This window comes from Elephantulus edwardii, unplaced genomic scaffold (assembly GCF_000299155.1).
Source record: "Elephantulus edwardii isolate Elephantulus edwardi_28Jun2011 unplaced genomic scaffold, EleEdw1.0 scaffold00047, whole genome shotgun sequence".
Taxonomy (NCBI): domain Eukaryota; kingdom Metazoa; phylum Chordata; class Mammalia; order Macroscelidea; family Macroscelididae; genus Elephantulus; species Elephantulus edwardii.
In genome coordinates, this window is record NW_006399797.1 from 9311964 (window position 1) to 9329030 (window position 17067).

General features: G+C 38.1%; 1 protein-coding gene across 1 annotated transcript in view; it reads right to left on the reverse strand.

Moving 5' to 3' along the window:
- WIF1 (WNT inhibitory factor 1) overlaps nt 1-17067 on the reverse strand; it is a 120523-nt gene that overhangs the window by 26104 nt on the left and 77352 nt on the right. The window contains exons 4-6 of the mRNA XM_006886060.1: nt 4612-4752; nt 1496-1591; nt 462-557 (exon numbers count right to left, since the gene is read on the reverse strand). Of these exons, the coding sequence (XP_006886122.1) occupies nt 462-557; nt 1496-1591; nt 4612-4752 (333 nt within the window). The remainder of the gene's footprint in view (nt 1-461; nt 558-1495; nt 1592-4611; nt 4753-17067) is intronic.

Here is a 17067-nt window from a genome sequence, read left to right on the forward strand (position 1 = left end):
CTGAGACCATAAATTGCACAGAGGTGATTGCACATCTTTCAAGGAGCCTGCCTTCAGGTTGGCAGAGTAACTCCTTAACCACTAGGCCACTCTCTTCCTCTGCTCATTGGCTGGATCCAGAGGGTACTAAAACACCAGCCAGGACCACACAGAGAAGGCACCTGGACCCTCCTGAATGGGGAGGAGCTGCTCACTGACAAGGTATACCTTCACTGGAACATACTGTCAATGAAAAGAAATTTCTGCTGTGGTAATAAGCTACACTAAAATTGGAGGTCTTTATTATTACAGCAGTGAGCTTTGTCCTGACTGATATTTCCAATTCATAGAGCTCAAATGAGGAGGAAAGATAGACTTATTTTAATGGAAATTTTAAAAAGATAGAAGAAAGTAAAGAAAAAGGAAGAGAAGAGGGCAAGAGGGAGGGAGGCAAAGAGAGAAAGAAAGAAAAAATGAGTTACCTTTATCACAGTTGATTCCATAGAACCCAGGAGGGCAGATGCAGAAGCCAGGAGTAACGCAAAGGCCTCCATTCATACACCGTGGCATGCAAAGTGCTAACAGGGAGAGAGAATCCTGATTAAGAACAAACAGGATTTGAACTGGGACCATTCTGGCAATGTCAATAATGTCTGTATTTTCAAGTTTTCTGGATGCCTCCTCAAGAATCATTCTTTTTGGACTTAAGAGTTAAACTAGGTGTGGTTTTTGTTGGTGTTTGTTTTTAGTTTTTTAAATCTCTGCCTCAGCCAATTCAACAGAATTTTTTAAAATTCACCATTTGGATGATTGTTGTCCACAGACATTGTTTTGACTAAGACTTAACTCTGTAGACATTTTCTCTCTACGTTCCCTCTCTTTGATCTTCCAATTCCTAAATAAATGCAAATAAGAAAATACTCTTATTTATTTAATATGAAAAATATTCTCTGGTCAAATGAGCTCTTTGTATTTAAATATCTGAGGACAAATGTTCTTTGTTTCTCTCTTTTTCCCCTAGAATTTTCTCAGAAGAAATTTTCCTAAAATGGATGGACTTACTATAAAAATTATTTTTATCTATCTCTTGGCTGCATAACTTCTTAACTCAGTTGTAACTTAATTGTGAATCAAAATTTTCTTATGGGAAAGGATAATTTCAAACCATGAACAATTCTGCTTTTTAGTAAGTTAGTTTAAATTCCAACCTAAGTAAAGGGTGGGTGTGGGTAGAACCTCAACACTTTCAGAAGATTGCACGCACAGTGAAAACCAGTGTGTTCAGGAGCAGGAGAATGGGATTCTAAAATAGTAGACATTGTACCAAGGCCCTGTTAACCCCATCTGGAATTTAACAGAATGCCACTTCTGAGTTTTTTTAAAAAGTTACCAGAAATTTATAATGTGATCAGAAATACAATCTCAGGGAATAAGTTGAGAATACTTGTGCAAGCCTCTGGGCAGTGCCCCCACCCTCGCGATGAAGGAACTCAGAGAAGTGATCTCTCTACTTCACCTTTCTCACAGTGTGGTCCGTAGAATCCATCCGGACACTCGCAGACACGTCTTTCATTACAAAAGCCTCCATTTCGGCATCCTCCAGGGCATTCGGCTTCACCAGTGATAAAGAAAATGTAGAAGGATATTTTTCAACTCATATTTACAGATTACAGTCCAATGTTAAAAGGTCATTCTGTCTCTTGTATACCAATTACATAACTTAGTAACACAGATGGCTGCTTTCCTCGGATGATCACTCATTTTTCCTTTCTATACTGGATATGGTGAGGACTTCACAAGATAGGGCAAGGTTCAGATCACTGTTCACAGAGTCGCTGTGAATCACATTGATTGGATGGCACACAACAGCAGCAACAAGCTCTGGTGGCCTAGTGGCAAGAAGCTGTGCTATAATCCCGAAGGCGTGTGGTTCAATGCCATCAGCTGCTCCCTGATGGAATGGGCAGTCTCCTCCTGTGCAATTAACTGCCTTTGAAAACCCACCAGAGGGTCAGCTATGCATTGGTTCTGACTCTATGGTACACAACAACAACAACAACGTGAACCTGAACAAAGGTATGATATTTTTAATCACTTCATATGTATGAGAGCTCTGGTAGTCTAGTGTAAGAAGTTGCGTGACCAACCCTAAGGTATGCAGTTCAAATCCATCAGCTGCTCTGCAGAAGAAAGACAAGCAATCTCCTCCCCACCTCCATGCAGTTTACAGCCTCAAAAAACTCACTGGGGGTTAACGATGAGTCGGTTTCAACCAATGGCAATGAGATGATGATGAGTTCCTTAGCACTTAGATGAGATGTGTACTTGGGTCAGGCTTTGTGGGGAGGCTGAGAGCAATAAATGTGAACTGCCTTCATGACTGAGTAGACATCTTTTATTCTACTATACGGTTGATCATGATGATATATACCTAATAAACTGAGGTGACGCCCAGCAATAGCCAGAGTAATGTACTGCAAAACTCCTACCCATATATGCGCTTATTTATGATTGGGTCCAGAAAGACATGATTGACCGTCTAAAAGTTCTGAATAGTCCTCATGCAGATTTTATCGTTTGCAATGGTATGAACACTGGTCAGGATCTTGGGGTCTGAAAACTACCATGTTTCCTTGCCTTTGAGAATACTGCTCATGATCTCTCTCTACTGTTTCCTGACTGAGTTGACCACCTTCTGTGTCCTTCAGGTTAATAAAACCTTACTTAATTCACGTTCACACTCCTAGGGTGCTACAGTTACCACACTTGGATGTTAGCCAAAAAGTTGACATGTCCAAAACAATTGACCACTGAAAACCCCTGGATCACCATTCTACTCTGACAGCACTGAGTTCTCCATCATTTGAAACAACCTGATGGCAACTAATTACTGGTAGAGCCACCATTTGTTTGACCTTCCCATCCACTTGAGTGTACTATTATTATTTGCCAACAAAATGTTCATACTAGGAATTACTGGCTGTGGTAACTGCACTTGTTATTCTTTACCACCAGGCTATTCAAGAATTTTAATACTCTGGGAGTTTGAAGGATTCTAATCATAGTTCATTTCTGTCTTTTTAGAGAGGATGGTAAAGAGAAAGAAATAGAGAAAATAGTTTAATTTTATTCATTTGCTTTGTTAATTAGACATTCAAATTTATAATGCTTTTCAAAATAGCAATATTTTAAAGTACTATGTTAGAACCAAGACCAAAAATCCACTGCCCCAAACTCCCTGACTCATGTTGTTAGGTGCTGTTGAATCCAGGATGACTCATAGTGACCCTAGGAACAGCTGACCTGAACTCTGCCCTGTCCTGTGCCATCCTCATCATCTCTGATACACTAAAGCCCATTGCTGACGTCCATCTCACTGGGGGGGAGGGGTCTTCTTTTCCTTTGCCGACCCTCCATTTTTCTAAGCATGATGTCCCTTTCCAAGGAATAGCCTTGCCTAGCTACATGTCCTAAGTAAGTGTGAAAAGTGAAAGCTTTGTCATCTTTGCCTCCAAGGAGTACTGGGGCTTTACTTTATCCAGGACATATATTTTAGTTCTTTTGGCAGTACATAGAATATTCAATACTCTTCTCCAGCATTATAACTCAAAGGCATCGATTCTTTTTCTAGCATCTTTATTCATTGTCCAGCTATATGAAGTGGGGGGAGTATTTGAGAAGATCATGGCTGTTTCGTGTTAAAGAAAAAGAACTACCTTAAAGGGTTTCTAGTATGGCAGCAGATTGCTGCTTCTTCCTCCTAGAGAGTGGCAGTGGGTCCAGACCACTATCTTCTCAGCATCCAATCATTTGACGGAGGTGTTATCAGAGCTGTTTCACACGGAAAGGAAACGCTAAACTCTAGCATTTTTTATTGTTGTTGTTTTTGTGCACTGTCGAGTCAGAACCGACTCATCCAATGGGTTTTCAGGGGCAGTTAATCACACAGGATGAGATTGCCCATGCTTCTCTCATGGAGCAACTAGTGGATTTGAACAGTGTGCCTCTGAGATTGCAGTGCAGCTTCTCACCACTAGGCCAACAGAACTGGGAGACAATATAATAGCCAAGCACCAACAATAACAATTGGTCTGAGTCAAATCTCAGCTTCCGAATTTTTTTGGCTGTGTGATCTTTGCTTGATACATTATCTAATTTCATTTGTAAATTAGTGCTATCAACACTATGTAGCTCATAGGGTTGAGGGAGGATTAAAGGAGATAATGCATGTAAAGAATATTTGATGGTGTCTAGAATAAGACTAATGTTCAATTATTATTGTTATTAAAATAGCAAGAATCATAGACTTGAAGGTTAATAGAAAGAATTAGATGATATTATTCAATAAAGATATATGGAGTTCTTACTATTTTTCAGTCACTGTTCTAGGAGAATATTGCCCAAGGAACTATAAATAAAACTAGTAAGAGGACGTGATTTCCTTTTAATTTATTTGATTAAAAAATTGTAGGTAACCTAAAAGCAAAACAGAGTGAAATTAAATTCATGACTATAGTTGCCTGGGCAACCTGAAAAGGAATCCAAGTGATGTGCAGGACATCCATGTTCACGTTCATCCACGTCACACCTGAAACCTCATGGACTTTCTCTCGTATCCCCATCAATGCTTACCTTGTTGACATGTTTTAAAGAAGATAGCGTTTTGAGGTGTTTGGAGGATGGTATTTCCTTCAGAATTCATTACAATCACATTCACTTCAAATGCGGCCACTCCATCTTGTTTTCCAAGACATGGGAAACCAACTTGAACAACTAAAAGAAAAAGGTAGACAATATGGAAACTTTGTTTATCTATTTGATTCCAGTATTACAGAAATCTTAGTAGCCCTGTAACATGGGGCTGTATTTTGATTGTCTGGCCATTTAAAAAACAAACAAACACCTTTCTACATCATACTGGGTAGAAAGAAAATAAATGACCCTCATTAATTTGTAATCCAGTAATTTAGAATAAAGAAGCCTTGGTGATACAGTGGTTTAGTGTTCAGCAGCTAAGTAAAAGGTCAATGATCTTGCAACAATGAATGAATGGAAATCCAAAGTCTCTGTAAATTTTCATTAAAATTAATAATAATAATAATTTATAAAAGGTCAATGATCTGAACCCATAAATAGTTCTGCAGAAGGAAAAGATCTGGGGATTTGCTCCTGGAAGAATTATGGCCTGAGTTACAGCCTAGAGCAGCTCTACACTATATGTAGAAATCCACTCAATTTCATAACAATAATATTTTTCAATTTTAAATATTTTGCTCATAGATTGGGTACAAGTGAACTATTTTCTCTGAAAAGTGAAAGTACGACCAGGTAATGTAGAATAATTAATGGAAGATATTTGGTGGGCACTTTCATCAGCCCACACATAATCCACAAAGAGTGAAATATAAACTTTTTTATAAAATAAAAAATTAGCAAGAATCATAGACTTGAATTATTAAATAACGCTCTGTGTACAATATCCTGTTTTACTGTGATAGTACATTACTATGATAGTGAGTTCATTTTATTGTGTGCTTAAAAGTGGCAAAATATCATCTCTGAAAATACTCTACAATTCAGACTAAATTTTAATCATTGGACTGAGTTAAGTAGTTTCCTTAGCCTATGTAGTGTGCATATCTTGGGATTTAGAGGAGAGGTGGACATGATGAAATAATCTCAAAGAAAGTGTCAGTACCTAAGGATCCCTGAGTGGTGCAATTGGTTTACATCCTACAGTACTTAAAGGCTGGCAGTTCAAGCCCATGCAATGGTGTTGCGGAAGAGACGCTTGACAATTTATTCCTGGGAAGGAAACCATATAGAGGAGTTCTACTCTGTAACTCTTGGGAATTGCATGAGTTGGAATTGATGGCAGTAGGGTTTTTTGTTTTGTTCCAGGGTCTAAGAGAAGCCTAACTATCATTTGATGTAGTTTAGTGTTGACAATGAAGCCAACTAATCGAGAAGGAACTAATCATGCTTCTATGTAGATGGAGTGAGAAAGCTATCAAGTGGGAAATATCAACAACTAACTGGCGTAATGGAGCAAATCATGTGTGACTGTTGTCTGAAAAGGGAGCTCTGGTGGCTAAGGGATAAGGAGTCGCACAGATACCCAAAAATGGTTGTTGCTGTTGTTGTATACTGTCGAGTCAGAACTGACCCATACCTGACTCTTCACTGGTGAGTTTTTAGAAGCAGTTAATCAAACCACACAGGAGGAGATTGCCTATCTTTCTAGCAGCTGGTAAATCCTTTGTGCAGCATAGCTTCTTGCCACAAGGCCCTCAGAGCTCAACCCCAAGGAAGGTAGATCTAATCCACCACCTTGGGAGAAAGATGGACAATCTCCTCCCATGCAAATTACACTCTCTGAAATCCACTGAAGGGTCAGCTACTGATGGTACCTAAGAATTAAAGAAAAGATTGGCTGAAAGACTGCTTGTACAAATTGCCTAGATGATCCCAATTTATATAATGGAAAATATTAATGTTGCTAATAGGCACATGTGTGAAATTTTGCTTCATTTTGTTTCTGTATGGCAGGATATGGTTAATGCCAACTTTGGGACATCATATTAAGCTTAAACAAACCAATTCCTTTTAGGGTTTTCATAAACGTTTTTCCTTTTTCTGAAAAAGAATTAAGAGTTGGCCTGAACTTTCCTCTCAGGCATTGTACACAAGCCAGTTATACAATCTTCTTACTGTGCTTGGCAGCTAACTCCCAAGGCTTTGGCATTGTCAGGGCTGCTTACTGTGCCATTCTCAAATTAACAAGGATTTCCACTTCCCTCGAGTCTTGAGATTTGAGTAGTGCCAATTATTTGTTAAATGAGGAAAAGGGAACAGGAATATTATAAGAGGAAAGAAGAAAGAGCAAGTGAGCAAGAGAGGGAGAAAAAGTGTGCCTGAATTTCCAAATGGAAATTACCATAATTGAAAACCTTTATTTCAGGAAACACTATATATGACATGCCAATTTATAAAACAAATAGATATTTTAATTTTAGAAGAAAACAAAACAGATCACACACACATAACTATCTATAAATTATAAGTTCTTGCATTTAATTTATATTTTAATTGTAAAGTTTCATTTACCTCTCTTATAAGTCTTTAGCATGATGAGTAATAATCGTGAGGCACAAAAAAATAGAAGAACCTGAGTGGATGCTTAAAGACTGAAGTTTTAGAACCTTACTATTTGGAGCATGTGAACACTTAATTATAATTTAACCAGATATTAACCCTAACTCCAAATGTATTATTTTCTAGGTGTATACTGTTCTTGCTCTACTTATCCTCTACTTTCCAGCCTAACTAATCCTTTTCCTTTTGTTTTCTTTTAGGTTTCAGATTTTTGTCTGAAAGAGAAAAAAAATGCTTATATGTAAATCCTTCATCTTTGTTTACAAGCATTGTAAAATTTCAAAATAGATCAGTCATGATAAATGTAAAACAATATCACTTGTTTGGGGAATTTGGTTAAGAACAGTTAGTGGTTCCTAACCATCTTCAGATGTGCTAAAAGCAGTCCATTTGCTTATTTGGTTAAACTATAATTAAGTGTTCACACGCTCTAGACATTAGCAGTTGTTGCTGGAGGATCTGGTGTACATAAAAAGTGTGAGATTGTCTAACAATATCTCTCAGCCAATGAAAGTAGAGGCATGTGCAGGGTTCATTTGTCTTGTGGTATGGTATGGCTGACAGGTATGGCTTTGGACAGACAGTACAGAGGAATGAAAACAGATGCAAGATCCAACAGAATGTTCAATAAGGAGAATACATATAGGTAATGCACTTTAGAGTATTTAAAAATGAACATTTACTTTATAGGGCTAAATAGAAAACGGAGTCAAAATACAAAGAGTGCATCCATTCCATAAGTATTTATCGGGTGTTTATTATGTACCAGGGAGCTTTGGTGGTATAGCCTGTAATGAGCTGCATTGCTAACCCGAAAGCGACACCTCTCAGTAGTTTGAATCCACCGGTGACTTTAGAGAAAGGTGGGCAATCATCTCGTTTTTAGTTTACAGCCTTGGAAACCTACAGGAGGGTCAGTGATGAGTCAATTCTGACTCAACAGCAATGTATTTGAGTTTTAGTATGTGCCAGTCCAGAAAGAACTTACTGTTGTTGTTATGTGCAGTCAAGTTGCCTGCAACTCATAGCGACCCTATGTACAACAGCTCTGAATGCTGCTCTATCCTAAGCCAACCTTATTGTCCTTGACACACCTATCCCCATTACCCCAGTCACTGAGTCAATCCATCTCATCTGGGGCCTTTCTCTCTTGTGCTGTGCCTCCAACCTACCAAGCATAATATCCATCTCCAAGGATTGGTCCCTTCTTGCAACATGCCCAAAGTATGTCAGACGAAGCTTCAGAATCCTTGATTTCAAGGAACAGCCTGGTTTCACCCTCTCCAGAATGAACCTGTTTGTTCTCTTACCAGTCCATGGTATATTCAGTACTCTTCTCCAGCACCATAGCTCAAATGCATCAATTCTCCTTCTATCATCACTAGTCATTGTTCAACTTTCTGATGTATGTAGTTGCAAAGACCATGGCCTATATCAGGTGGACCTTAGTCTCCAGACTGATGTTGTTGTTTTTCAGTATTTAGGAGAGATCCCTGACAGAAGACTTTCCCAATGAAATTCATCTTTTGATTTCCTGGCTTCTGGTACCAAGTGTGTTGATTGTTGAGTCAAGCAAACTAAAGCTGTTAACAGTCTCAGTCTCTTCACCATCTATCATGATGCTGCCAATCAGCCCAGTGGTGAGAATCTTTGTTTTCTTGATGTTGAGCTTCAATTCATATAGAAGGCTGCGATCCTTGACCTTCTGCAGCAAGTTCTTCAGGTCCTCCTCAGTTTCAGCAAGCAAGGTTGGGTCATCTGCATAACACAGTTTGTTGATGAGTCTTCCTCCAATCCTGATGCCACACTTCTCATAGAGCCCAGCCTCTTGGATGATCTGTTCTGCATATAGATTGAAAAAGTATGGGGACAGAATTCATCCCTGGCATATACCCTTCATGATTTTAAGCCATGCAGTGTTTCTTTGCTCTGTTCTGATGATTGCTTACTGGTCAGAGTATAGGTTTCACATAAGCATAATCAAGTGTTCTGAGATTCTCATTCTTCTCAGAGTCAGCCACAATTTGCTGTGATCCACACAGTCAAATGTCTTTGCATAGTCAATGAAACACATATAGACATTCCTCTGTTATTCTGCTTTTAACCAAGATCCATCTAACATTAGCTATAATATCCTTAGGACCACAACCTCATCTAAACTAAGTCTGCACATCTGGCAGTTCTCTGTTGATGTGCTGCTGCAGTAGTTTTTGTATAATTTTCAGCAGAATCTTGCTTGTTTGTGATATTAATGATACTGTTTGATAATTTCCACACTCTGTTGGGTCACTTCTCTTTGGAATGGGAACAAATTCTAGTCATTTGGCCAGATGGTTGTCCTCAAGATTTCTTGGCACAACTTTGTGAACGCATCCAGAGGAGCTTATGTTTGTCAAATGGTATGCTGTCAATTTTACTTGCTCTAATTCATTTGGGGTAATTTCTGTAGGTTGAATGTTGTCCTCCGTCTCTCTGGTGGCCTTGTAGGTAAGGAGGGGGGCTGCCAACCCAAAGGCAGTTCTCATCCACCTGCTATTCTGTGGGATAAAGGTTAGCAACATCATCCTGAGCAATTCATAACTTTGCAAAATCACTAGAGGGTCCCCTGTGAGTTGATTTTGACTCAACCGCAATCTGTGAATGAGTGAGATTTCCATACATTATCACTTGAATTTAAATCACAACCCCAGTACTTGTAATGTGACCTTATCTGGATTGATGGGGAAAAAATGATGCAATTATTTTTGAAAACTTTTTAAAAGTGGAAAATTATGCTTTTTATTACCTAAACAGGCTTAATGATATAATTAGGTAGGCAAACAGGAACAAAGAACTAATAAAAAATGAAATAAAATTTCTATTTCATGTATTAAAACTGAATGACAAGCAAGTATAATTGGCATCATTTACACTCTATTAATTTCTACTTTTTAATGAGAAGCTAATTAATTTAAATTCATAATCCAGTTACCACCTAACTTCAAACTTTATTTCCTAGTTCTTTGCCAATCATTCTATAATAGGGTTCAGAGCATTAGTGGGCTTGCATGCCTCCTACTCGAAAACCAATAGATATATGCAGGTAAAACCTTGTTTTACTCGGACTGAGGAATTTTAATCTCATCTCCAGTAGTCACCTCTACTAGATTCCTCTTTGTTCCACAATGAGGCAGACACCCAGTGGCCTGGCTGTACCTGCTTTCCCCACTACTCAGAACCCTCTTTCCCCTCTCTTCTGTCCCATGTCTTCTTGCTTATCTTTCAAAGCCACAGTTCAATGGTATCTTCTCCGTGGCATTTACTTGTACAACTCCACCCCAAACACATAACTTGAAGTACAATGTGAGTGCCAGGAGACCGCACATCTCTCTCCTGAGGAGCTGCTGGTGGGTTCAAACTATTCCAGATGCTTGGTCTTTGGGTTAGCCGACAACTCTGGATATCACCAAACTGACAACTTTTGGGTCGTATCCAAAAAACTGTTTGTTTTGGTTGCGTACCATAGAGTCAGAACCGATCCAAAGCTGGCTTTCCAGTGGGTTTTCAGAGGCAGTTAATTGCATGGGAGGAGTTTACAATGTGGATGTGAATTTCAACATAGTCTAGGCTTTCTAGTCTAAAGTGAGGTAAATTAAAGCACCACAGAAAAGCTAAAGCAGATTGAACACAGTTCACATGGCATTCCAGTATACATTGATGTCAACTCTCATATAGAAGTAAACACGGAGCTTATTCTGATTAAACATCTTCTCCACATTGAGAAGAGTATGATGCATACAGCCTCACTCTCTGGACATGTAGAGGTTGACCAACCAACTAAAGAAGAATCAAAAGAGGTGGGCAAGAGCTCAGAACCTCCTATCACACTATTATAAAGTGCTACATGATTACAATCTGTAATGTCAGAGTCTCTTCTGACATCCATCTTAGTCTTTTCTTCTTCTTCTGTCTTTGTAATGACCTTTTGCAGTCTTCATGGATAATATTCTTGATATCCTTCCACAGCTCATTTGTCTTCATTCATTAGTGTACAAGGCTTCAAACCTGTTCTATGGATAATTTGTAAGTTTAGGTGGGATATACTCATGGTCAAATTTTGGTTCTTGTGGATTTGTTTTCTTTCTTTCTTTCTTTTTTTTTAGCTTCACTTTGAACTTGCCCCTGAGTAATGTTCCACAGTGAGTACTTGGCCTAGTTTCTAGTTTTCACAGCTGATATGAGCTTCTCCAAAAACTTCACAGATGTAATCAAACTGATTCCTCTGTAGTCCATCAAGTGAAGTCCATGTGTATAGTTGCTATATTTGTTTTTTTATAAAGGGTATTTGCAATGAATAAATCATTGATTGTGTAAAATTATATCATTCTGTCACCAACCTCCTTTCTCTTACCCAGTCCACGTTTTCTGAATACTGATCCTTCTTTTTTTTTTCCTAACTTTTCTGCCAGTCTTCATTGTGGATTGCAACTCAACCTCAAGAAAACAAAGATTCTCACACTGGGCCAAATTGGCAACATCACGAAAGAAGAAGACATTGAGATTGTTAACAATTTCACCTTGCTCAGATCCATAATCAATGCTTTTGGCACCAGCAGTCAGGAAATCAAAAGACAAATTGCATTGGGACAGTCTGTCATCAGGGACCTCTCCAGAGTGCTAAAGAGAAATGATATCATCTAGAGACTAAAATGTGCTTGATTCAGGCCATGGTATGGTCTTCACAATTGCTTGCTACACAACAGAAAGCTGGACAATGATTAAGGATAGCAGAAGAGCAACCACTGCCTTTGAGTTGTGCTGGGAGAAGAATGTTATCTCGAAGACAACATTAATTGCCAAGAGAAAAAATAGGTCTGTCCTGGAGAAACAAGCTGCTCCTTGGAGACAAAGATTTTGAGGCCCCATTTCACATACTTTGGGCATATTGCCAAAATGGAGCAATCCCTAGCGAAGGACATCATGTTTGGAATAGTGAAGGGTCAGCACCAGAGAGGAAGACACTGGATGAGATAGATTGACAGTGACTGTGGTAATGCAGTAGGTGTGTCAGAGACAATGAGATTGTCTCAGGATAGGGCAAGGTTTAGAGCTAGTGTTCCTAGGATCTCTGTGAGTTATAGACAACTTGATGGCACATAACAACAGCATGATTACAAATGATCCAACACACATCATCAGTGCTTGAAGCGGAAATGACAGCTGTTCATTCACTGAGACTTGCTTTGATTCACACTCTGCTAAGAACTGGGGTCCCAAAGCTATGCCTCACATATTTTGGGCATGTGACCAGGAGAGACTGATCCTTGGAGAAGGACATCATGCTTGAAAGGGTGGAAGGACAGCACAAGAGAGGAAGACCACAGATGAGATGAATTGATACAGTTACTGGGGCAATGGGGGTAGGTGTGTTGTAGTCTGTGAGACTGGCTCAGGCCAGGCCAGGCTTCAGAGCTGCTGTACATAGGGTCACTATGAGTTGCTGGCAACTTGATGGCACATAACAACGGCAATCGTATTAGTATGTTTTTGTAATTTCTAGAAATGGAATTCCTGAAAAATATCAGCTGAGAAAAGACACTGCTGTGTTGGTTATTACAGAGACAGAGGGTTCAAAGAGGCAAAAGCTCCAGCTTTACAGAAAAAAGGTTTTTTTTTGTTGTTGTTACACAACTCAGTAATTTTACTGAAACCACCCTGCAGTTTGTATTTCCTGTTTTTGTTCTCTTCAGATGCCAGAAGGCAGGCGCTTCATAACTGTTAGATCAAAAGATTTTGTTGTTGAATTTTTTTCAATGCAATGTTTGGGTATACAGTAAGTAGTCTGTGGGATAAAAGAACAATTTAGTAGCTTCAGGGTATAAAGCGGTGTAGCAGAATAATGAAAGTTACCTGGATGCTTAAGAGCAGAGAGTCATACTGATTTAGTTACTTTTTAATAATTCAAGATACTTTCAAATGCTCCTACCATGGGGGCTTGGCTAATTAGGCTCATGAGAAACTGCCCTGCAATAAGGTGAAAATGCCCATAAATTTCCACCTGCATTTCTGCAAGAAACCGTACATCTGCCTCTAAAAGTTATATGTTTAGGGGCAGAGCTGTACGAGTGAGTGTGTGTGTGTGTGTGAGAGAGAGAGAGAGAGAAAGAGAGCAGTTAACCTTGTCCAGAAAAAGTTTTCTTTGTAATCCTTATCCGTTTATGACCTATCATCCACTTTATTCTCTAAATTCCATTATTTGTGAAGACTATAAAGTATAGGGAATACTGGTGGCATAGTGAATAAGGCGTTGCGCTGCCAACACAAAGTCAGGTAGTTAGAGTCCACCAGCTGCTCCAAGGGAGAAGGATGGATAATCTATTCCTGTTACATGCTGCCTTTGAAAACCCGCTGGGAAGTTAGTTATGTGTTGGTTCTGATTCAGCAGCATATAACAACATAAAGTATTAGAAAATGCTATATCTGAGCATGAGATCTTAAAATATTATAATCTGTTCAATATTTTATGTATTATTTACATATCCTAAAATGTATAAATTCGTAAGTCTTTTATTCTAGGAATCAAAAGTCGATAAAGCTGAAGGAATTAGTACAGTGACACCACGTTAAAAATCCAAAGATTCAAGATTCATACAAAGTCAAATAGGTCTACTGCATAATTAATATAATATATATTGTAAGTTGGCTGAACTTTACTTGAACTCCTTTAATAAACAGAAAAGACAAAAGGTTAAAAAAAATGAGGATAGGCTATTATGTTTTCCTGAAACCTATACTCAGACCAGGAAGCAGTCCTCAGAACAAAGCAAGGAAACACTGCAAGATTCAAAATCAGAAAGGGAGTGTGTCAGGGGTGCATCCTGTCTCTATACCTTTTCAATCTATATGCAAAACAGATAATTTGGGAGGCAGGGATGTATGAGGAGGAATAAGGCATCAGGATTGGAGGAAGACTCATCAACAACCTATATTATGCAGATGATACAACCTTGCTTGCTACAACCAAGAAGAACCTGAAACACTTGTGGCAGAAGGTAAAGACTATAATCTTAAATATGGATTAAAGCTCACCATCTAGAAAAGAAAGATTCTCACCACTGGGCCAATTGACAGCACCATGATAGATGAAGAAGAGATTGAATTGTTAACAATTACAGCTTGCTCAGCTTCACAATCAATAATCTTGGCTCCAGCAGTCAGGAAATAAAAATATGAATTACACTAGGGAAAATCTGCTGTCGGGGACCTCTACAGAGTGCTGAGAAACAACAATGTCAGTCTGGAGAATAAGGTACACCTGATCCCAGCCATGGTCTTTGTAATTGCTTGTTATCCAGTAGAGAGCTGGACAATGACTAAGGATGACAGAAGAATAATTGATGCTTTTGAGTTGTGGTGCTGGAGAAGAGTCTTGAACATACCATGGACTGTCAAAAGAACAAATACCAATTTTGGTCTGTCTCAGAGAGGGTGAAACCAAATTTCTCTTCAGAGGCCAGGATTTTGAAGCTCTGTCTCACACACATACTTTGGGCACGTGCCTGGAGAAGGACATCATATTTGGAAGGGTGGAGGGGCAGCACAGAATAGGAAGACCCCAGATGAGATGGACTGATTTAGTAACTAGGGAAATGACTCAGGACAGGGCAGGCTTCAGAGCAGTTTTACATAAGGTCAGTATGAGTTGCAGGTGACTCAATGGCATATAACAACAACATCTACTACATCTAAAATATAGGGAGCTCTGATAGGCTAGTGATAAGGAGTTGTGTTGCCAACCCAAAGGCACGTGGTTTGAGTCCACCAGTAGCTTCAAGGGAAAAGATGGGCAATTATCTCACCAGCAGGTGGACCAGCTGTGAGTCAGTTTTCACTCATAACAACAACAAATATCTAAAAACAATTATTTTTTATAATTTTGCATGTATTTTATAAAGTGATTATAAATTATTTTTAAAAAGTAATTATGCAAGTATTTTGTAAACTGAGACACTCCACTCAATTATTTTTTTAGAAAAGAAGGATAATTACACCTGAAAGGAAATTTTTCTATAAAATAATCTTGCACTGTAAAAGGAAGACCATAGGAGACATCATGCAAGTGAGAAATGGCCATATTCCAAGAGCTTCATAGCTGGAATGTCTTTTTTGTTATCTCCATGAAGGAGCAAAGTACTGGGATGTGAGTAGAGTGGGATTAAGATATTCATGTCTTGCACAGGGCCACCAAACTCAGATCAATGAATTTCAAGAAACTAAGGAGTCATTCCTTCATATGGTGCTTCACAGAGTCCAAATACATCTAGATCAGAAACAGATTCTCTGGAGTGGTCACTGGCCATTGCTACTGTACTGGTATGATTTAATACCTGTTGATACTCTACTTGTCTATGTCCATATTGGCACTGATACCAGGAAAACAGAGAAACCTTATGACTATACGGCCCTCAGTTCTTGCCATGCTAGGAAACGGCATCACAAATCATGCTAGGAAACTGCATCACAAATCCATTAGAAATAGTAGATAATCTGCCAAGAAATAGCCTGTGTAAAGGTGTCAGATTTCCTGAGCGTTTTATAGATTTAATATAGCTCCTAATGTGTTTCTGTTCCATCTGTTGAGATATTTTAACATTCTTCTAGAATATGAAAATTAAAATTACCTTTTAACAAAGAAACAGGGTTCTGAAACCAACACTTTAAGATGTTATAAAAATATTACTGTGGTGGAACAAATAGTAACTCTAAAGCATACACTTTGTGAAGAATAATTTAATATGAGATAAAGGGTTTATTTTTTAATCAATGAGAAAAGAGAATTAATTCAATATCTGACATCAGAAAAATGGATGGTTTGGAAAAAAATTCACAGTAGAACCCCACCTAATATGACTGCCAAAAATAAATTTTCACAGAACATTAAAATTATATATGTTATCACTTCCATGGTCTATGGATTAGGAAGCCATTTCCAAATACAAAATAGGAAAACAACCACAAAAGAAAGGATAGATTTATCCACATATTATTTTCAAACTTTGACATATCCAAAGAAAAAATTCTGTTATTTATATATAAATTCATAAACAATATTTTTAAATATAGCATTGATGGATAAATAATCTTTATACAGAGAGTTTGAAAATCAAACACTATTATCTCAACACAAAAATTAACACAGTATATTGTACATTGACTAATGGACACACAAAGATATGTGGGTCAAGTCTAGTAGCTGGTCTATGGTAGAAAGATGGGCATTCTACTCATATGTGATTTATTGTTTCTGAAAATCTGGAGAGTCAGCTATAGGTCCATTCAGACTCAAAGGTACCTAAGAACAACAAAAAGCAGGTACAAGAAAATATGTCCTCTTTCAATATGTCCTAGTTCTGAAAAGAATGTTAGAAACTACTTTTCTTTTTTTTAAATCAGCAGAGTGGTTGGCATTGTTATTATCTGTTGGTGAGGTTAGAACAAGGTAGGGACTCTCCCTCACTGGTAACCAAAGTACAAACTGGAACAATCTTGGTGGAAAGTAATTTTGCACTTCAACAATTTGTTCTAAGAGCCTTTAAAATGTTCATAGTTTACTCTTTGACATGATAATCCAACTTTGCTAAGAATCAGTCTTAACAAAATAATGAGATGAACACAAACATTTTGGTCACAGACATTAAACCAAAAGAGTATTTTCCAAATGTTGCTCTATGAAGAACTTGTGTTTGGAGTCATGTGAATAAGACAAATATGGGCTTGCTTTTATGGAGATTACCATCTACGAGCTTAAAAAGGATGCTAATCATGTAATTTCTAATGTATAAACTCTGGAAACTAAGTTATAAACAATAGGGAGTGAGTAAATAAATTATGGTATATTCAATAAAGTCATTAAAATGATTTTTTTAACAGTGGCATAATGAAATAATTTTTTTT